The following is a 21,846-nucleotide window of genomic DNA, read 5'->3' on the forward strand; positions in this document are numbered from 1 at the left end:
GCTCATGCTTCCAGGTGGCCAAGTGACATAGTTCAGATCAGTCACCGTTGGTCACCCCAACGAGGGAAAATAGCTGTTTATATTCTCTCTGCCGCGTGTTCTTCTCGGCTGTATTTTTGCCTCTCAGACTCTATTTATAAATGCGGGTGCCAGCTTGGCGCTTGGTGCTGCAAACGTGCCCACAGCCAGGACTCCTCCACGCCCCTGACCCCATCCAACCCAACAAGGTTCAAGGGGTGTCACGTGCAGGGACCTGGGCTGAGCTCCCTGGGACAGACCTGGGCAGGATTGTCCTTGATTTCAGGGAGCTTCTGTGGTGGGACAGACAGACAGACATGCACCTGGATGACAGTGGCACGAGGCAGGGAAAGCAAACTCGACTACTGTGGGGCCCAGAGGAGGGAAGAGGGAAGCATTCATCACTCTGGGAAGGTACCAGTCCACAGGCATCGGATGTGGTGCCAGGCGATTGGAGAGGGACCCCGGGGGGTGGCGCAGGCAGCCACCCCACCCAGTTCTTCCACGCACCAGAACTGGGCAGTGGCATCAGGAGCTCAAGGGAGAGTGTGGGGGCCCCGGGGCATGTCATGGAGGCCTTGGGACATTTTCCCTCCATCCTTTTCTCTTATCTAGTGAGAAGAGAAGACAGGAGCCGGAGGAAGCTGTGGGATTTGCCCCTGGTTCCACGAGCTACTGAATACCCTTGGAGGACTCATCTGGCTCTCTGTGCCTCAGTTTCCTCGTCCAAAACTGAGGTGGATTAGTTGGCTAGGGTGCCCTGACAAAATAGCACAGCCAGGCGCTTAAATAACAGAAGTTCATTTCCTCGCAGTGCTGAAGGCCAGAGGTCCTAGATCGAGGTGCTGTCAGCATGGACTTCTGGTGAGGCCTCTCTTCCTGGCTGGAGACAGCCCCTTTCTCCCTGTGTCCTCTCATGGCCTTTCCTCTGTGCATGCTGGGGGTGGGGGACAGGAGAGAGACAGAGACAGAGATTGAAAGACAGAGACAGAGACAGAGAGAGACAGAAAGAGAGGGGTCTTCCTCTTCTTGTAGGGACACTAGTCCTATGGGATCAGGGCCCCACCCTTATGACCTCTTTTAACCTTAATTACCTCCTTAAAGGCCCCATCTCGAAATATAGTCACAATGGGGGCTAGGGCTTCTACATACGAATTTTGGGGGACACAAACTGTCCATAGCACGGGGGTCAGGGCAGTCTCGCTCGCAGTACTACTGTGATGATTAAATAAGTCACTTCAGCAAACACTTGTCTCGACACAGGGACACAGAAGCACTCAATACATAGTCATTATGATTAGTATTAAAAAAATTCAAGATTACAGAAACCAAAATGAAAGTGAACCATTAACAACGGCAGCCTTGCGGGGGGTGGGGGTGTCAATAGCAGAGCACTTTCATGGGATGGCTTGGAAGCTGAATGGCTCTTCGCTGGGAGAAGAGTAGAGGTGATGGTCAGGCGGGGCAATGTGGGGGCCTGCACTCTGGGCTATGTCAGGGAACAGCGAGATGGGGTGATGATCAGTGAGGGAGACAACAGAGCCGGGATCAGGTCCCCTTGCGTCACCTTTGACTGTGTGGTTTTGGCCAAGTCACTTAGCCTCTCTGAACCTCTATTTCTTTTTTTTCTTTTTGCTGAGGAAGATTGGCCCTGGGCTAACATCCATACCCATCTTCCTCTACTTTATATGTGGGACGCCTGCCACAGCATGGCTTGATAACCAGTGCATAGGTCCACAAGCGGGATCCGAACCTGCGAACTCTGGGCCTCCTAAGCAGAATGCACGAACTTCACCACTATGCTACCGGGCCGGCCCCATGAACCTTTATTTCTTGACCAAAATGTCCCCCCACAGGATTATTGAGAGCTAATACTAGCGAAAGAGCTTTGTAACTTGTAAAACATCAGGTGAGAATAAGGAATTCGGGGCAGGTAGTAAAGGGATCTATTTAAATAGAATGTTTGCACAGAGAATCAACGGTTTGGAAAATGAAAGTGGGACTCCCACAAGAGGAGGGCGAGCAGGTACACACCTTGCTGCACTTTTGAAGCACCCACAAATCCCAGGGCAGGGGGCAGACCCCCAGGATTCTGCCCTGACTGACCTGGGGGGCTGCCCGAGCACCCTATCCACCACCTCCACACTGCATCCGGATTCAGGTCTCCCCTCCTGCCCAGCCTAGTCTCCTCTTCCCTTTCCTGGACCATTTGGCTGTCCATCTGGGCTCCTTGTGACTCTATCCTTCACAGCCGATTCTCTCCACCCCAGCCTAAGCATGGCATTCCCCCCTGCACAGCCTCCCATCCTTCTAGAATCAAATCCAAGGTCTTCCACCAGGGCCTGCCAGGCCTGACGAGACTTAAGCTTGGTGACCTCTTTGACTTCACCCTCTACATCCCTCTCACCCCACTCACTTGCCTCCCGCCACACCGGCCTCCCTGCAGTTCCTGCCCCAGGGACTTTGCACGTGCTGTTCCTCCAACTGTAATGCCCTGCCTCCACTCTTTACCCAGCTACCTTCCTCCCATCATCTAGGACTCTGCTCCAACACTGTCTCTTCAAAGAGCCTCCGACCTCCATAGAGGGAGTAGGATGGGGTCCTAATCAGATAGGATTGGTGTCCTTATAGGAGTAAGATGAGAGAGAGTTCTCTCTCCATGCGTACGCACCAAGGAGTGTGAGGACACGGTGAGAAGGTGGCCGTCTGCAAGCCAGGGAGAGGGCTCATGGGGAATGGAATTTTCCAGCACCTTGATCTTGGACATCCAGCCCCCACTGGGAACTGTGAGCCATAAACGTCTGTTGTTCACACCCCCCAGCCTGTGTACTTCGTTATGGCACCTGAGCTGAGACGTGCTCGTCACTCTCTCCACCTGTTCTGTGCATCTGTTTCTTGCCCCAGGAGTCAGCTCTGTGGAGCCAGGGACTTGCTTCCCTTGTTCGCAACTGTATCCCCAGCCCCCAGGACAACGCCTGACTCAGCTTACGGTAGGCACTGAACATATGATATATTTACGGATCGAAACATCAATCAGTCAACTACGTGGATATCATACCTACCTATCAATGCTATAGGAATGCAGAGGGAGCGATGACCAGCTGCTTCATAGAAGAAGGGAGCTTTGAGCCAGGCTGTGAGCCCTGCAAACCAGGGCAGAGGATGTGGCATGGAGAGCCGGGCTGAGCATCCCGAGGGAGCAAAGGGGGCGATGGGATTCCATAGGGCTCATCACGGGCATTTGAAGGAGGCCCCGAGATGGAGTGGAGGGGCTGGGCATGTGCCCAGGGGCTGGAGTGCGGGACAACCAGGGAGTGTCTCGAGGGAGTGCCCTGGGGGCAGCAGGGAGCCATTGGGGGCTCCTAGGGCCCAGGGCCCAGAGATCCGGCAGGGTCTCTGCCTGCTGCTCTGCACAAGCTGAGGTCATGAACGCTACCAAGACGAATCTCCTTGGGGACTTGATCAGCCCACCTGGGGGCCTCACGAAAGAAAACCTAACCCAGCGGCTTTTCATTCCAACTTCTTGCGGAATTGATTATTGTGGGATTGACATTACTTATTTTGCAACTCAAATGGCAAAAGCTCTGGCGGTGACATCACCCCTCCATGACCCCGGATCTGAATGTAGGTGCACACGCAGAACTCCCAGGTGTCATGTTTCCTTTTTAAGCTCTTTTTAGGAGGAAGGCTTGGGGGACACCATGGGTTCCCTGAGCACAGGCCTCCTGCCCTGCCCGCATGGGTCTGAGATAAAGGTCGGCAGGGTTGGTTCCTTCTGGAACCTCTGAGGCAGAATCCGTCCCATGCTTCTCTCTTGGCATCTGGTGTCCCCAGGAGTCCTTGGCGATCCTTGGCTTCCAGGTGCATCCAATCTCTGCCTCCATCTTCACATGGCCCTCTCTCCATCTCCAAATTTCCCTCTCTTATAAGGACACCAGTCGTTGCACTAGGGCCCACCCTAATCCAGGATGACCTCACTTAACTTGGTCACATCTGCAAAGACCCTGCTTTCAAATAAGTCCCCACAGGTACTGGGGACTAGGACTGGCACGTATCTTTCTGGGGACACAACTCCACCCACTACATGCACCAAATGCCAGGGACAGAGGTTTAAAAGCACAATTCTCCCAACAGCTCCGTGAGGTAAGTACTGTTCCTGCCCTCATTGTGCAGTGAGGGAAACTGAGGCACACAGGTGCCACAACCACCCTCAGGTGGGCGGCTCTGAAGTCCACGCACTGAGCGCTCACTCTGCCGTGCCCCCAGGTAAAGCTGAGGTCACCTTTGTAAAGCACACACCTTGCAGCCGCCTTGCCTTCCCCATTATGTTTCCCGTGACCCGTCGTCAGGAAGCCTCCACTGGCCAGTGAACTAATTTGGACAAACTGACTCTTTTTTTGATACTAATATTTTGCTCACTTGACTTGGATTCTGAATATGAGAGCCTGGGATGATTAACTTTTAAATGTTGTATTTGAAAACTCAGCCTTTATTTTTACCCAGAGATACCCCGATGGAGGTTTAGGGTCTTGCCTCATCTCACACACGAGCCTCCCTTACAAAGAAGTGGGAAGAGAGCCCTGGTTCAGTAGCCACTGGTGGTTCTTCCCAGCAGCGCTCGTTAAGCCCTGGGCTGCTGGAAAGCACATGTCCAGACATGGGTGGTACAGGCAGAGGGAGAAGTGGGCACTCGCCATTTAGAGTGACGGAGGGTGGTTCTCTGGGGCTTGCTCTCATGCCCACTGTACTCTTTTCCTGTGATGTCTAGGATCCAGGATATCTAGGATCTAGGCCTGGGGGATGCTTCCCCCAGGCCCAGGTTTGCTGCTTCTTGAGCTGGTCAAGTTCGATCCTGCAGCTGCTAGGATTCAGTAGATGTGGGGTTGGTTAGCGAGGACCTTGTATTAATGACACCCAGATAAGGGGCTGTTTGGCACTGCACATTTTCCTCATCGCTTCCTGTCTCTTGTTCTTGATCCATCCTTATATCTTTTCGAGCTGGGGTGGGCAGAGGCCATAACCTTCACATTCACAAATAAGAAAGCATCTGTCAGATTTTACACCTCGAATCTTTCCTAATGCATGATTTCAAGTTGGAAATTGAATGACAAACCCCAAGTTAACAATGCTTTCCAATTTTTAACCAGTTTACTTAGCGCAGAGTTGAATCCCAGTTGGAACACAGAGGTATACAAATAAATATACGTGCACACACATACACACCTGCTAGTGTACACACACCAAAACCTTCACTGGTCTTGCCTTAAGAGGAGTGGGGGCCAAGCCAGTGGTTGGTTGGGTAATGAAATCCCCAGACTTGGTGTTCATTTATGATGACACAACTACCAAAAATAACAATCACCACAAATTCTATAAGCACCCACCCTGTGTGGGCGCTCTGCTAAGTCCTGGGAATAAGGCAGCGAAGGGACAACGTCCCTCCACCCCCACCCCTCATCTGCTCCTGGGTTTAGCTGTGTCGCAGGGTTGTTGTCTAAACAGCTGCCATCCTAGCCTGGACAGAATGATCCTAGGGTCCAAGGTGTCTTTTTTTTTTTTCGTTTTTAGGAGATCTGATACATCAGCAGTTATCCTAGGGGGAATATCCTTGGGTAAGCAATTGTCTTGCAATTCTTCTCTGACCACCGACAGGCAGATATTCAGAACCTCCAAACTCACACATTTTTCTCACACACCCACCCTTCTCATTCCTCCCTGATTTACAAACCTTGAACCATCTTTTAATTCCCCAATAAATTAGTAGTTATTGCAATTAACACTCGTTCATGGCACCTCTCATTGTTATAATAATGATCCTCTTTTCATTATTATAAATGTTACTAATAACTCACAACTCCTTAACTACTATTCTCCCCAAGGACTCCCACGTGGCAGTTGAAAGATTTTTACCAGCGTCCTCCCCAGAGGGAGATAAAACTGGGGCTAGATGCTTGTACGCCACCCTCCCTGCCCATAACGTCGTCCACAGGCCACAGTGGTCAGCCCTCAGGCCAGTGATGCAAACCCAGCATCGCTGCCACGTGGGGGTAGTACACCAGGTTTGGACCTGGGTTAGTTTCAGTCAGAAACAATTACTTATCAGCTATCTTTCCTTAGGTAGGTCTCTGATGTATGTTGGCCTCAGTTTCCTCATCTATATAATGAGGTTAATAATACCTACTTCATAGGGTCTTTGTGAAGGATTAAAATGAGACAACACGGAAAGCCCTTAGCATAATGCCTGGCAATTAATAGGCACTCATTCAATAAACATATTGTTACTATTATAACTTAAAACCTGACACATGGTGGTGCCTAATAAACGTTCTATAATGTGGAATCTGCCTGTGCAGACAGGAAGCAGGGAGGCAGCAGGAGAGGCAAAACAGGAAGCAAGATACTGTTCTGTTCTGCTACTTTGGCATTCGGCTGAAAACAGAATAAAAGGATTTTATTAATAATAAAAGGGAAAACAGAGAATAAAAGGACTTCGAAAATCCCTGAAAGTTTTCAATGAACTACGGAAGAAAACATGTGCTGAATATGTGAATGAATAATTGAACTCGACTTTCTATGGCTGCACACCCCGACCACGGAAGGAAGAGCTGGCAGGATTTGAGAACAACAGAGCATCGAGGCTGAAGATGGTATTTCCCATCGTCCTGACCAAAGGGAGACTATTCACACTGACCTGCTGGAGAGGACGCGATGGAAATCTAATGAGGCCTGGCCGGGGGTGAGACTAATTAGAAGAACCCGGGCCAGCCTCAGTCCTCCCTCAAGTAAGGAGATTTAGGACTTTGATCATGGTGGCGGAGAGAAGGAGGTGGAATTCCACAAGGAAGGTGAGGCTTGGCTGAGGAAGGAGAGACAGGGAGCGTGTCAGTGTCCTGGGGCTGCCGTCACAGAGTCCCGTGGCCAGCGGCTTTAAACCACAGAAATGTACTCACAGTTCTGGAGGCCAAAAGTCTGAAATCAAGGTGTCGGCAGGGCTGGCTTCTCTGAAGGCTCTAGGGAGGAATCTGTTCCACACCGCTCTCTTTGCTGCTGGTGTAACCAGCAGCCCCGGGTGATCCCTGTGTCCACTGTCACGTGGCGGTCTCCTCTCTTCTCTGTGCCTCTCCTCTTCTTAAAAGGACACCAGTCATATTGGACACCCTACTCCAGGACGACCTCATCTTAACTTGATTACATCTGCAAAACCTCTTTCCAAATATGGTCACTTTCTGAGGTTCTGGGAAGGATGTGAATTTTAGGGGGCATATCCAACCCCACACAGGGAGAAGGAAGAGGGAGGAGGGCTGATCACAAACCTGGTTCTGCTCTGCCTGCCCCGGCACCGGGACCTAGCCCTTTGTGGTTCACAAAGTAAGTGTCACGCAAAAAAGCCTGGAGGATGGCAGAGCTCATCATCTCCCCAGCCTCCCCTCCCCTATTCACCCCATCTCGCTCCACCATCAGGTCACCCAGGCCAGAAACCTGACACTGCCCTGGACGCCCTCCTCTCCCTCGCTCCCCCCACCTCACCTGTCCACCCGTGTCACTTTCACTCGTCCTGCCCCCATGGGTCCCACTGCTTCACTCCATCTTGGATCACTAGCCCAGCCTCCAGGGTCAGGGGCTGCAGCCCCTCCATCCAGTGGCAACTGAATGACCGCTGATGACTGGCAGGTCCTTGTCCCAAACCTTCAAGGCCCATCTTGTTGCCCTCTCTTGCCAGGACCTCTGCCAGGTAGATGCCTCCCGGGTTTGCTGTCTGCGTTTTGGGATCCAGCTGAACCCAGTGCAAGCAGTCCTGAGGGGCTAGCCTCTCTCCCGCCCACAGCACCCTGGGCACAGCTCTATTCCAGCACCCACCCCACAGCTCAGGAGAAAGGAACTCCACTTGCTCAGCTGTGTTCCCACTGGCACGTGGTGCACGCTCTGTGACTGTCTGCTAAACGGGTGACCCTCACTATAGGTGGAGTGACGGAGACTCAGAGCAAGTAGCTTATTCCACGTCATTCAGCCAGTGGATGACAGAGCAGGCTCCGAAACTCTGCGACCTCAGCGGGCTGGGCCGCCCAATCCTTTCCCCACTCAGAAAAGATGAGCACAGAGCCCCAGAGGGACGTCACAGGAGCCCCATCGTCCGCTCCCCAAGAGGCCGAGACCAGGGCAGATCCCGGGCAGCACGTCAGGGACAACTGTGGGTTACTGAGCTCTTCCCTAGGCGCTCCAGACCAGACTGGCCTCTGCCTGCTCCAGATCCCCCCAGAGCCCCAGCCATCAGCGTCTCCGTCGGCCGCAGCCTCTCCCAGACTTGCCTTCCGGCCCGTCAACCAGATTTGTGTCTGGCAATATTACCACCCACTTGCTTCACAGGGCAGACAGGCAGAAATATTCTGGAGCCCTCTCTTGTCCCTGTGCTCACGCCTGGTTGGCCTCAGCTCTAACTCCCAACCAACTCCTCACCCCACCTGCCTCTTCCATCCGTGCTGGTGTGGACCATCCTCCCAGGACAGCATCCTAACCTGCCACCCTGCCCCATGTCCCCACACGTCTGGATTCTGCAGACTCTGACATGGTCACAGCACCTTAGACATTGATGGCTCCCCATCGCCTGCCAACCGTCCCAACTGCTTTTGGCCTCTGCCTCCTTCCTGGTGAATCTCTAATCCTCTCTCGCTGGGGCAGCTGCTGCCCTGCCCGGTCCCTCCTGCCCTCGCACCTTCCTCCTGTGCACCCTGAAGCTTCTTCTGTGGTCACCTGTCACTCTCCAGTCTCAGGAGCGGGTGTGGCCTGTGGGCTCTGAATCAACAAGAGAGAACGTCCCCCGGAAGCAGCCCTGGACCGACCATGGGCAGGCAGCTGGGGGAGAAGTACTCTGGCTCTCTCCCCTTGAGCAGGACAACGGGGGAGTGAGGTTCACATGGTTTCCCAGAATTCCCAGCAAGGTAGAGCCCTGTGGCCCACCGAGGTAACCTGCTCCTTAATTCACCTTGCTTGGGCTTCCTTCCTTTCCCCGGCTCACTTCCCACACCCCACAGGCGCTTCCTGGGATCACCTCCCAGCTAAACTCCTTCACTTGAACCCTAGCTCAGGGTCAGCTTCTGGCTTAAATCCAAGCTAAGCCACCACCTCCCTCCTCTCCCGACGTACCTGTGCCCAAACCCACCTGTGCATTCAGGGCTCCGCACCAGGGCTCCCTGGGCCCCTTGTCTGGACACGCCCTGGCTCCCACGGCTGCAGTTCGAAAGCAGTGGAGCCCAGACTCAAGCCCACGTCTCCAGGATCTAAATCCACTGACATCCACTGACTAGGTGACTTGCTAGTAACTTACTAACCACTCAAGCCTCAGTTTCCCCAGGCAGAGTGGAGGGACGATAATACCCTCCCCCCGCCGAGGGTGCTTGTAGGGGTGAGTGAAATGACGGAGTGTGAAGCCTGCCAGTGAGAATGGGGGCCCCTCCTCGGTGCTCCCCAGCCCCTGTTTATACCTCTCGCCAGCATCTATTCTGGGCCACTGGTGAGGTGGTGGGCTGAAACCTGTTGTCCCCATCAGACTGGGAGCCCCTTGAAAGCACCAATGTCCCCCTAGCCTCCAGCATGACGCCCTGCACGTAGCAGGACCCCGTGATGCCAGGGAGCGAAAGCCAGTTCCTTGTCACTCCATTCCCCAACAATTACCCCCCTGGACGCACACTGGCTTTGTCCACAGAGAGAAGAACCAGGCTCAGGGGCAGACAAGTGAAAAATAACTTTTACTATTACTCCGCAGAAAGGTTCTAGGGTCAGAATCACTGCTTGGCCAGAAGCCTGGAAGTGAAACCATCACCAAATGTGAGAAAGAACATCAGAGAACCAATTCCACGCTGTGGCTCCGCGGGTCTGCCAGGTGTAAAGGTGAGAGAGAAGTAAGGGCTTATGGCACGGTGTGTTCCAGAAGAATTTCATTTCTCCATATAAAGGGCATCCTACGTATGTGTGGCACACGTTGACTCATTCTCAAAAGAACTGAACAGCTGACTTAGGATCTATGATGACGTGGGTGTGCAGGTACTAACCAGGATGGTTCTGCTAATATTAGACGCCTCGGGACAGAAACGTTCTCAGGTGGCGCTGAGGCTCGGCTCCTGTTGGGGACTGAATCTGCGGTGCCCACAGTGGGGCTCCAGGGGTCAGGGCTGCACCTGGGGAGCCCCTGTCCTTCCCTGGCCGTTTTCCCACTTGACGTCCACACCAATCACTTTTATCGGAAGGAACCTCAAACTCCTGGAGGTCTGAGGAAGCCAGGAGCCACGGGCACCTGTGGGCCTCAAACCCACAGCTTCTGACTCCAAGAATGGTCAGGTACCCACCTCCCCCTCCTGCCTTCTCCTGAGAGAAGCTCATGCTGGGAGGTGGTGTGGGGGATGCTTCCCTGAGGCTGTCGGCGCAGTGGCCACACCTCCCGAAGAAAGGCAACACGAGGCTGGTGCTCTGCCACTCCCCATGCAGGGTCCTGGAGAGCCTTCCTCTTGCCTTCCTCCCCATGAATTATTGAGAGCTGGCATTTTGGGGTCCGGCAGACCCGGGTTCAAATACAGGGCTCTCAGTATATAGGCTGGATGACTTTGGGTTAATTCACATTAGTGCACCTCGGTTTCCTCATCTGACAATGGGGCATAATGTGAATATTTCCCAGGGCTATAACGAAGAGACAATCAAATAACATTTGTAATATACCCCGTCAGTGCTGGCACTTCAAAGTCTTCTACAAGTGCTAGTTCTAGTCCCCTCTCCTGCCCAGCCGCCACCTTGCCAGTTCTCATCCTCTGCCCCAGCCCAGTCTGCATCTCTGTTCACCCATTTTAGGGCTGATCACGTGAGGGAACAGAAGTGTTCACTGGGGCTGAGGCAGAAGGACAGAACTGGAGATCTGCTGTACAACAGAGGACCTACAGTTAGCAATACTGTATTGTATGCTTAAAATTCTGCCAAGAGGATAGATCTTATGTTAAGTAGTCTTACCCCACAAAAAAATTAAGTTAAAAAAAGTAAAATTAAAGTCAAAAAATAAAGGAAGCGAGGGGAAACTTCTGGAGTTGAAGGATAAATTCATGGCCTTGATTATGGTGACGGTCTCATGGGTGTGCACTTATCTCCAAACTCATCAAGTTGTACGCATTATATATGTACAGCTTTTTGTATGCCAACCACACCGCAATAATGTGCTTTCTCTGGTTTGGAATTCTGCCTTTGAAAATTGTGCTGTTGTTTTCAAGGGAGGTAAGAAAATGTATTGGGGAATAGAAAAGCAATTTCCAAAAAGTCTTTTTGACCCTGAACCTGTAATAACATCAGGATGGAGACCCAACTAGAAGGGGAGGTGGCCAGAGGTGGTGGAGACGTCCTGGGTTTGGAATCAGACGGCCCCGGGTTTGAATCCTGACCCCAGCCCACACTGGCCTAGACCTGGGACAAGTTATTAGCTTCCCTGGGCTTCCTTTAGAAAAAGTGGGTAATGACATGTGCCTCTCAGGTGGGCAGGAGGCCTGGGATGTACCTAAATGACAATGCGGCAAATAGTCTAGTTAGCCTGGGGTGGGCACATATGGTGATGGGTAACCAATCCGAATTGGTTTCTTTCCTCATCCTCTCCCTCTTCAAATACGCAGGGAGCCTCAGCCTGGGACCAGAGCCTCAGAACCTCCATCTCATAAGCCTCAGAAGCTTCCCCATCCTGTAAAGGGGCACTACCCTGCCCCGTGGGCATTCACTCAGCCTCCAGAGCAGACTTGTTTGTCTTTGAAGGGATTTTGGGTTGCAAGAACAATCTGGTCTCCAGTTGATTGTCAATATATAACCCATAACCCAGAAGACTTGTTTTTCCTCTTTAGCTGACCTATCGATAGGTATACAGTTTAGAAATGATATTGTGGATAAAGGTGAACTTCTGCGAAGAAAAGCTTTGAGACTTCTGGGGATAACTGTATTTGAAACAAAAATGTAAAAGTGTAGTCAACTCATGTGTGGCTGATATAAACGAGGGGGACCCAGGAGGCGGAGCTCCCCTGACCTTGTATAAGGGCTTCCCGTTGAGTGTTGGTGCAGGAGGGGCCTTTACAGGTCAGAGAGGGGCAGTGCCACCCGAGGACCCCCCAAGGGGCGGGCCAAGTGAGGGCCGGCCAAGGCCTCCTCTAGGCCCGGGCACCGCCTCTCCTTCTCCGACCAGTGGAGGGTTCCAGAGTGTGCTGACGAGCATCCATCTTCTTCCATTTATAAATCAGGTGAAATGTGTTGCTTCAGAAGAGAGGGTGGGGGGTGGGGTGGGAGGTAAAGGAGCAGAATCCACCCCAAATTAGCAAAAAGCCCAAACTACAGCATGTTCGTAGCTCCGAGGCACAACACACAGGGCTAGATACACAGATCAGGAACAGGGACTCAGAACAAAAATGAGGTCCATTGGTGGGACTGGCACGGTGTTGGTGCAGGAGGGGGCCTGGCACTGTGTCGGTGCTTAATAAATACGCCGTGAGTGAATGAAAGCAAACGAATGAAAACTGAGTGTCCACTGAGCCTCAATAGGCAGTTGGCCCCTCAGAGAGAAGAGCTCCTGACAGCCTGTTGCGGTTGACTTGTATCTCCCCAAATTCATTCGTTGGAGTCTTAACCCCCAGTTCCTCAGACTGTGACCTTATTTGGAAATAGGGTCTTTACAAAGGTCATCAAGTTAAAAAGATGTCATTAGGGTGGCCCCTAATCCAATATGACTGGTGTCCTTATAAAAGGGAAAATGTGGACACAGAGACAGCACAGAGGAAGAACGCCTTGTGAAGATGAAGGCAGAGACCAGGGTGAAGGCCAAGATCGCCAGCAAACCCCTGGAAGACAGGAGGGAGGCCTGGAACAGATTCTCCCTCACAGCCTCAGAAGGAACGGGCCCTGCCGACACCTTGATCTCGGATTTCCAGCCTCCAGTTTGCCAGAAAATAAGGTTCTGTTGTTTAAGCTTTTTAATAGTCCCAGGACACTCCCAGATAGGTCCTGAAGTTTCGACTTCCGCTCTGAACCAGTCACACAGGCTGTCACTCACACTCACATGAGCAGGGCTCCAGCCAATCAGAGTTGCCAGATTCCTCTCCACGCAAGGCAAGGTGGGAGGAGTTACATGGGCGCCTCTAGTGGACAGACACTCAACCGAGGACCTTCCTTTTTGGAGACCATTTTGCTTGGTGGGATACCAGCACTTTCAGGAAAATAAAAAATATTAAGTGTCTGTGCTCAGAGGAGAGGCCCTGAATCCTGCGGGCGAGTAAGTTCTGTCCGGTGCCTGCAGGAGGGGACGGGCGGCCCTGCCTTGGGTGCCTCAGCCAGGGTCCAGGGGTAGGGGCTGTGCTGGGATGGACAGATGTCCTGAGCTCCAGTTCCTGGTGCCCCAGGTCACGTCCAGGTGACCATGAGTAGGTCTGTTAGCTTTTCTGTGCCTCAGTTTCCTCACTTGTAGCAGGACAATAATAACTCCAACCCTCCCAGGCCTCTGGGAGCTGCTGCATAGATGGAATCAGTTAGACTCTCAGAGGACCAGTGCGGTGGAGTTGATGACGGAAATCACGCGTTTCAAAACGTGCAGACCACGTGCATGATCCCTTACCTTCAGTTCTAAAGCCCCAAACGTCCTGAGTTTTTTCTCCGTAAGTTTGATGCTCACACTCATTTGGCAGCAAACCCTGACCCGAACCGATACGAGGCTGTTCAGTGGCTCTCGTTCCACTTCTGGTGAGTGTTCATACGTTCGGCTGTGGAAATATCAAGGTGTTTGATTATTGAGTAATGCGCTGACCCCGCTGGAGAGGTAAGGGAACGTTTGGTACACGCATCCTGTGGCTTTTCTAAAACCTGAGAAATTCTGGGCCACTATGGATCTGAATATTCCCAGCCCCGTGCTGGGCGCTCGACACATATCGTGCTCTCTTCTCCTGAGGAGACACAGGAGCGACGGTCAGGGAAGCTCCTGCAAGGCTGCAGGGCTGCGGGGCAGTGGGACCAGGAATCCAGTCTCTGCGAGTCCGTCTACTCATCACAGTGGAGGGCTCGAGCTGTGTGTGGGTTTCCTGGGGCTGCCATGACGAAGTACCACGGACTAGGGGCTTAAAAGAACAGAAGTGTATTCTTGCACAGTATGGAGGCCAGAAGTCCTAAATCGAGATGTTGGCAGGGCTGGCTCCCTCTGGAGAATCTTCCCAGGCCTCTCTCCCAGCTTCTGGTGGCTCCAACAATCCTTAGCATTCCTCAACTTATAGACTCCAACCTCTGCTCTGTCAGCGCACGGCATTCTCGCTGTGTGTGTCTGTGTCTCTCCTCTTCTTATAAGGACGCCAGTCACATTGGATTTAGGACCCACTCTGATCCAGTACGACCTCATTTTAACTAATTACATGAAGTGTATGTGATATGGGGCCTGAGAGAGGAGAGATTGATTTCAGGAGCCGATGGATGGCGCTGCTGCCCTGTGTGGCTGGTGAGCTCAGGTTAGGGCATGTTGAGCTGAGGTGCCCAGCGACATCCAAGGAGATGTTCAGGGGGCAACTGGGTTACAGGCCTGAGCCTGTCGGTGTCTGGCAGATGTCTCTCAGATATACTGTGCAGCCTCTGAGCCGGTGGGCAAGTGACTGGACAGGGCCTGGCCACCCATTTTGCAGGAAGCAGAGTGACAGTCTGTGATGCTGCAGTTGGTCCTATGGCTCGACCCTGGTGGAACCTGAGTCCCCTACACCAGTGTCCCCGGCTCCAGACAGTGCCATTCCCAACCTCCGGCCACTGCTCTAGACCAAAGGGCCCTTGGTCCATGGCCAGGGTAACACAAAGTAGAGTTTTGGCAAGACAGCAGGCTCTGGAGTTTTGAAACTGGAGGGTGAATTCTGTCTCCATCCCTACCACTGGCTGACCATATAATTCATCATCCAAGCCGGGACACATTGGAGAGTAAAAGAAGGCACATTAAATATTACCTAGGACAACAGGCATAAACAAGACTGTCCTGGGCCCCTGACATGTGTGGATGCCCCATAGCTGTGCAGCTTGGGAAAGTTACTGAATCACTTTGAGCCTCAGTATTCTCATCTGTAAAGTGGGGACAATTGTACTCACCTCCATAGGATCAAATAAAATAAAGAATGCCTTCAACAGAGGGCAGAGGGAAGGCTCGCTATAAATATACCTACAAGAGTAACACTAACAGAAAGTCAAATTTATTCCCTCCCTGAAAGCTCACTCATATGGGTGTACCACACACGAGACATTCAAGCCCCCTCCTGCCACAGCCCCTGCACTTCCTCTGTGCTCAGGATGTGCTGGCCCCAGGGATCTGCACCTGCCTCCCCTCTTCTCCTCCAGGCCAGATATGGGCACCTCTCTCCTGGATCGTGGCCTCCACCTCCCAGCTGACTCCCACCTTCCCCTGCATCCTTCCCATCACCATGCAGTCATCTCAGAGCACAGACCTGATCGTGTCGCACACACCTGTGCAGAAACCTTGGGCAGGTTCCCTCTCCCCGGATAATGCATTTTACTCCGCAGCCTGGCATTCTAGACCATGTAATCTGGTCCCACCATCTTTTCTGTCCTACTTCTCTCCACAGTGACCCACTGCAGGTCCCCTGAGGCAGCCTGCCTCAGGACGTTGGCTTATGCCACTTCCTTAGCCAGAATATCCTTCCCTGTCTTTGGAAACCAATCCATCCTTCAGCCAACTTCCAAAAGTAGAAGAGCCTAAACACCTGCCCAGGTCTCCTCCACCTCAGTCTGTGCATCCACGCCAAGTCAAGCTAGTGTCCTGAGCCTCGGTCCTCCAAACTGTAAAATGGGGGCACCGACCTCCCTCCTGGGACTCTGGCGAGGGTCAGTGAGATCACAGATATGGAGAATGCCTTGTGAATGGTAAAACCCGGAACCAAGGGCGTTATTACCTTTTCAAAGCTCTGTTCAAATGATTTCTTGACAAGCCCCTCTCGGACCACCCCTCCCAAAATGAACTTTCCTCTCCTGTTCTCCCATTGCTCTCACTCTGTTCTGTTTTTAATGCAGGCCCCCCCGAATTATAGTTCCTCACGTCTGTACTTTCTCTGCCAGAGCCCCCACTACACCTTGGTGTCCCAGGGCCTGGGACCCTTCTGACTGGATGTGAGTCACATAGCAACTGGTGTAGGGCCTTGTACACCACAGGTGCATACTGAATGCTTACTGAGCTTCTTTTGAAGTCCTTTTTCAAGATTCATCTTGGCCTTTTGTAGGAACCTTTCACATGGGGGAGGAACCGAAGACGGATTCTTGAGTCTGAGAATATTCGCTGCTCTTTTTGGTTCTTTCCAGCGCACTAGGGCTTTCGTAGGCATGACTCATTCATCCTCACCAGAACCCTGTGGCATGATAGCTATTGCTATTCCCCTTCTTAGCCAGGGGGTCCTTCGAAAACAAAGGCAAATTAAAGCGTGAAGTCTCTTTTTGAGGTGCAGTCCTAGGGCGCAGGAGTGAGGGGACAGGGCCAGAAGGAAAGCGACATCAAGGTGACGGATTACCGGGCTGTCCACTGCTGTTTGCGGGGTATGTGGGCTGTGTTACAGAGCATTCCATCCAGCCAAGGAAGGGAGCGATATTGATTTGCTGGCTCCTTCCGGAATCCTGTTTCTAGTTGGTCCAAGTTCATTGGATGAAGCCCTACCTAACTCCCCCGGAATTCTGAGTTGTGTTACTCAACCCCTTGGCCAGCCACAAAGCTTCACTCAGAAACCAGAAGAGCGGGGAACAGCCGGGGTCCCTGTGGGTCCACAGGGTTGGGCGGGTGCTAGAGCCCTGCAGCACCCCTCCAGCAGCCATACTGAAGGATGGCCCGCACCTCGGGGCCTGTTAGGCCAGTGAGGGACTGCGACTGGGGCTCTCCACTGAGCAAGTAGCCAATGTCTGGGGCCTGGAGGAGCTGAGTGGGTCTGGGGGTAATTGTAGTTGGTTGGATAATTCCCATTTTACATCTGAAGAAAGGGAGGCTAGGAGACGTGGAGTAACTCACCCAAGGTCACGACGCTGTTAAGGGGTGGACCCAAGTCTCAAACCCAGACATTCAAGCTTCAATCCAGGCCCCCTGTCCACCTGACCACAATGCAGGGGAAGAGAAATGTGGATGCTGGAATGAACTGTAGGCACTGCTCATTGCTAGGGCCATTATTAATAGCCCCCCCTTTCCAAAAATGGAATGTATTTCTCTTTTAGCATTCATTCATTCATTCACCCCCTCACTCACTTATTCATCCTCTAAGCACCTACTTGGCCCTGGGTACACCGTGCCTTCCTTCCGCATACATATACCGTGCTCTGCCCAGAGGCCAGGCTCAGAGTCAGCTCAGGCTCCGGTGGGGAGGAAAAGTTACCTTTATTATGGGACAGAATGCCCCCATGCGAAGTAAGCTCTGCGTGGTGTGGCAAGTCTCCAGGGGAGGAGTAAGGAATTTACACGAGGAAATTAGAGGAAGCTTCCCAGAAAAGGTGGCATTTGAAGTGAATCTTGGAGGATGAAGAGGATTTTAAAAAGGTGAGTTACGAGAGAAAGGGCATTCCAGATGGAGGCCACAGCACGGGCCACAGGAGGGCAGCTGGAGTGCAGGATGCGCTCAGAGGAAAGTACATGGGCGGCAGCAGCACCGGGCTCCCCGAGCATCTGCTTACAAGAGCTACAGCTCGGTTTTCCTCCACATACCCGGTTCCCCCAGCGTCAGAGGGCACTCCAGCCCCTGGCGTTTGTTGCTTGCTCAGGAATTAGGTGGCTGTGAAAGCAATAGAGGGGCATGTAGATGATCACGACTGTAACCCGAATTAATTACAGAAACTTGCAGACAACACTGTAACATCTCTACAGTGTGAGCCGCTCTCCTCCAGCCAGCCTCTGCCTGAGTCTGTGTGAGTCATGGACGACCCGAATATCCTCTCTGTTGATTTAATTACATACATGGCCAAGGAAATTATTATGAATTTTTACCAAAAAGCCAGTGACATTTACAGAGATTACAGTAGGAATCCTCTTGCATGCTCTCTCTCTCTGGCTCTCCAAACACTGGTCCCCTGGGCAGTCCACTTTACCAGACTGGTGTCCAGGCCAGCAAAGCACTAAGTACGGGGGACACCATCCTGAGTTGGGCTGAAGCCGGAGTGGAAGGAGCCAGAGCCTCCTCAGGGCATCCAGAATCACCCTTTAGTTTTGCATTTGGTGAGCCCTGCTTCCTCCTGGTTTGTGCTAGACCAAACTGATCATGACCACTTAGAACATGTGTTAGTTTTACTCTGATAACAAAGCTCACAAATTAACCAGCGATCCCTTGCTGAGTGCTTCCTAAAGTCTGGGTGCTGGGGTCAGGGATGAGAGCCCCTGGTGTTTGAGGGGTCCCAACAGACAAACACATAAGTCACTGTGGCAAATGCCCTAATAGAGGCCAGAACAACATTGGAGTCCTCACCTGAAAAAAAAACGCCAACAACTTCTGCTGAGAACAGAAGTAATGTGTGGCATGTTGGCACATGTTGAAAGGGGCCTTTGTTGATTGTGTGTGCCTGGGTAATTTTTGTGCTGTGGAGGAAGATGAAGTTATAATGACTTATCAGTTTAAACGTTTACTTCGAAATAAGATCGCACCGTTTCTCTCCAGCATCTTTCAAACATACCAGCACTTTACCAACGCTACTGGAGCAGAAAGCATTCCGACCTTAATTGACGAGGATGGTGACTCCACTTTGGTAATATCGACTCGGAGACATTAACCTCCTGGCTGCGGGGCTGGGAGTTTTGAAATGCGATCTCCGCAGCTGTAGTTATAATTGTTTTATGTCACATTGACCGGGCACGTTTACAATTTTTAACAACTGTCTTAAAAAGTCCAGTGACATCTGTTGAGAGTTTAATTGTGAATGTAAAAAAAAAGATCATTAAAGGAACAGTCAAGAGATCGTTTTTCACACTGTTGAAACAACACGGTGGCCATCAGGCGGTGGGGAATCCGGAGACAGGACTCATTTCATCTCCCAAGTCGCAGCGCTAGGGCACAGGGAGGCAGGAGGGGATGCAGGCAATTTAAATAAAGTGGGAGAGGGAGAGGGAGAAGGGGAAGAGAGGGAGCAGCGAGAGCCAGAGCAGAAAAGAGATGAAAAAATGGACATTTTTCCCTCCACCGGAAAGTATTTATCACCCGAGACTTAGGCCGGGCACCCCGCTTTCCTCGGGTTTGGCTGGGGAGGGGGCGGAGGGAGGAGGAGCGCCCGGCCCGAGCGGCCCCGGGCTGGCCGCCCCAAGCGGCGGGCCGGCGAGTTCGCGCCCCTCCGCGCGGCCGCTTTTGTTCTCCGCTCGGGGCGCCGGGCCGCGGCGCGGGGCGGGGGCGGGGCCCGCTCCATCCGGGCACTGCCGAATAAGCATCGCGCCGAAGCACAACTTTGCCGAGGCCCAGCGAGATCCAGGTGCGCGCGCCGGAGGAAATATGGTCCCTGCCGGCGGGCGGCGCCGGGCGGGCGCGCGCGGGGCTGTGCGGGGCTCCCGGCGCCGGGGGGCCATACGCCGGGCCGCGCCGGCAGCCCGGGACCCGGCGCAACTTGCCGGGCAGCCCGAGGAGTTGGGCGGCCGCGGCGCCCGGCCGCCTTTCTTCCCCCTCGCCAGACCCCCCTCCCTTTCGGCCGTGGGGGAGGGGGCTCGCGTCCCCCGGGCCCGGAGACCCGGTGCGCGCCCGCCCGCTCCCGCCCCCGCGGAGCCGCGCAACTTCCCGGGAGCCGGGGCCAAAGTGAGCGAAAAGTGCGGCCCAAGTTCCCGGGATGGAGCTGCAGAGCCGGCCCGAGGCGCTCGCCGTGGAACTCGCGCGCCACCAGGTAGGCGGTGGGGGCTCCAGGGACCCGAGCCCGGCGTCCTCGTCCTCGTCGCAGGATCTTCGTGGCTGGAGGTGTCCGGAGGGGGCCGCGCCTCGAGCCTGCCTCGGGGTGGGAGGACTGTGCACACGCACGGACCGCCTCTGCGCTCCCCCTCCGCCCCCCTCTCCTGCAATCCTGCACAGTGTGGGGGTCGGGGGCCCGTGGGACCAGAGCCCGGCGTCTTCTCATTCTCCACGCAGGGTCTGCAGGGCTGAGGGGTGCCGGGAGGGGACCCCTTCGTGAGCCTGCCCCGGGGTGTGCGTGTGAGTGTGTGCGCCAACCCCCTCCGGCCCCCGTGCAATCCTGCACAGTTTGCAAAAGTAGTTTTGGCGATGGTTGCTCGGGCGAGCGGCGGCGCGGCGGCCGGAGCCCGAGCGGTATTGTGGCGTGCGCGTGTGTGTGTTGGGGAGATTGGGACGCGGCTTGAATATTTATGAGCTTTGCTCGACACGGACTCGCCGTGTTTACTTGGCTCTTTGTTCCTCCCCCCTCCCCCGGCACACACTCACACTCACACTCACTCGCACACGCACCCCGGCCTGCAAACTTGCACGGCTCGGGGCGCGCCGCCGGGTGGCCTCGGCCCCCGCCCCGCCCCGCGAGCTGCCCCGATGAGGTGGCAGCCACAGGTAAGCGGCCCCGCGCGGCGCTGCCCGGCCGCCGCGCGTGCGGGACGCGGCCGGGAACTTGGGGCGCGCTGCGGGCGGGGGGCTGCGGCCCGCGGGCTGCCCGGCGCACTGGAGCCCCCGGGGCCGCCGGCCTGAGCCCGCTCCTCCGTGTTTCCGCAGAACGGCGACCTCAAGAAGCGGCTCCACGAGAGGCAGCCGCGGATCGCCGCGCTCAGCGACAAACAAGTGAGCGAGCTGGAGCTGTCACCCACCCCGCGCTGCGGGAGGAGGGTCGCCGGGCACTTGGGCAGCACCCCAAAAAGTGCCGGTCTCGGCGCCGCACGCTCAGACGCCCAAAGGAGTCTGTCTCCAGCCTCCAAGTTACCCGCTCCTCCTTTTCTGGAAAGAAAGAGCCGGGTTCTCGGAGGCCGAGCGGGGAGAGCGCGGCTCCGGCAGTGGTCGAAGGAGAGAGGCTGCACTTAAAAGGCGGCGAGCAGCCCGGCGTCCATTGTGAGTTGGTGGACATGTTTTTGGAATGTGGAAATTTCTCCCGGCTCCATGTCCCCCCCTTCACGCCGGTGTGAGGGTGGGGGTAGATAGAGGGTGGCGGTAATTCGGGCCTGGACACCAAACTCCTTGGAAGCGGTGTCGGGGTTCCATTGCAAATCTTATTTAAAGAATCGTTCCTCTGGGCTCGCCCCTCCCCTCCACTTCTCCAGCATCACTTTTTATTCTTGGAACCTGACGCCAGCTCCCGGGAACAAAAGAAGGGCGCCCCCAGGACCCCCCAGTTCTGCCCCAACTTTGATCTCCGCGCGTCAGGTGTCGATTGGGACACACCGGAGGCTCCTCGCGGTGGGGGGCCCGGCCGCCGACCCCCCTCCGGGCCCCTCGGGGAGGAAAAGTTGTCCATTGTGACTTAGTTGCGCTGAGCTCAGCGCTCGGGGTTTCAGCACCACGAACAGATGCCGCCGCCCCCTCCCCTCCCCGCCCCCGCCCCGCCCCCGCCCCCCTCCCCGCACACGCACTCCCGCCCCTCTCCCGCGCCGCCCCCGCCCCTCCCCGCCCCCTCCCGCCCCCTCCCGCGCCCCCTCCCCGCCCCCTCCCCGCACCTCCCGCCCCCTCCCCGCCCCTCCCCGCGCCCTCCTGCCCCTCCCCGCCCCTCCTCACACGCACTCCCGCCCCTCCCCGCCCCCTGTCCGCACTCCCCCCCCCTCCCGCCCCTCCCCGCCCCTCCCCGCACACGCACTCCCGCCCTCCCCGCCCCTCCCCGCACACGCACTCCCGCCCTCCCCGCCCCCTCTCCGCACACGCACTCCCGCCC

The 21,846-nt window shown here is 54.6% G+C and overlaps 1 protein-coding gene across 1 annotated transcript; it reads left to right on the top strand.

The window, feature by feature from the left end:
• The first annotated feature begins 19,425 nt into the window (after window positions 1–19,425).
• Window positions 19,426–21,489, top strand: LOC147911200 (uncharacterized). Its single transcript, XM_087428451.1, has 2 exons — window positions 19,426–19,875; window positions 20,703–21,489. The coding sequence occupies exons 1-2, from the start codon at window positions 19,494–19,496 to the stop codon at window positions 21,104–21,106; spliced, it is 786 nt and encodes a 261-aa protein (XP_087284577.1). The 5' UTR covers window positions 19,426–19,493; the 3' UTR covers window positions 21,107–21,489.
• Window positions 21,490–21,846: the final 357 nt, after the last annotated feature.

Source organism: Ceratotherium simum, unplaced genomic scaffold (assembly GCF_057802395.1).
Source record: "Ceratotherium simum simum isolate JZ-2026a unplaced genomic scaffold, ASM5780239v1 HiC_scaffold_48, whole genome shotgun sequence".
NCBI classification, from domain to species: Eukaryota; Metazoa; Chordata; class Mammalia; order Perissodactyla; family Rhinocerotidae; genus Ceratotherium; species Ceratotherium simum.

Bases quoted from the DNA above. Each gene is read 5' to 3' on its own strand.
- LOC147911200 (XM_087428451.1), top strand. From the start codon at position 19,494: ATGGTCCCTGCCGGCGGGCGGCGCCGGGCGGGCGCGCGCGGGGCTGTG. The intron at 19,876-20,702 runs GTAGGCGGTGGG...GTGTTTCCGCAG, and splicing joins TGGAACTCGCGCGCCACCAG to AACGGCGACCTCAAGAAGCG.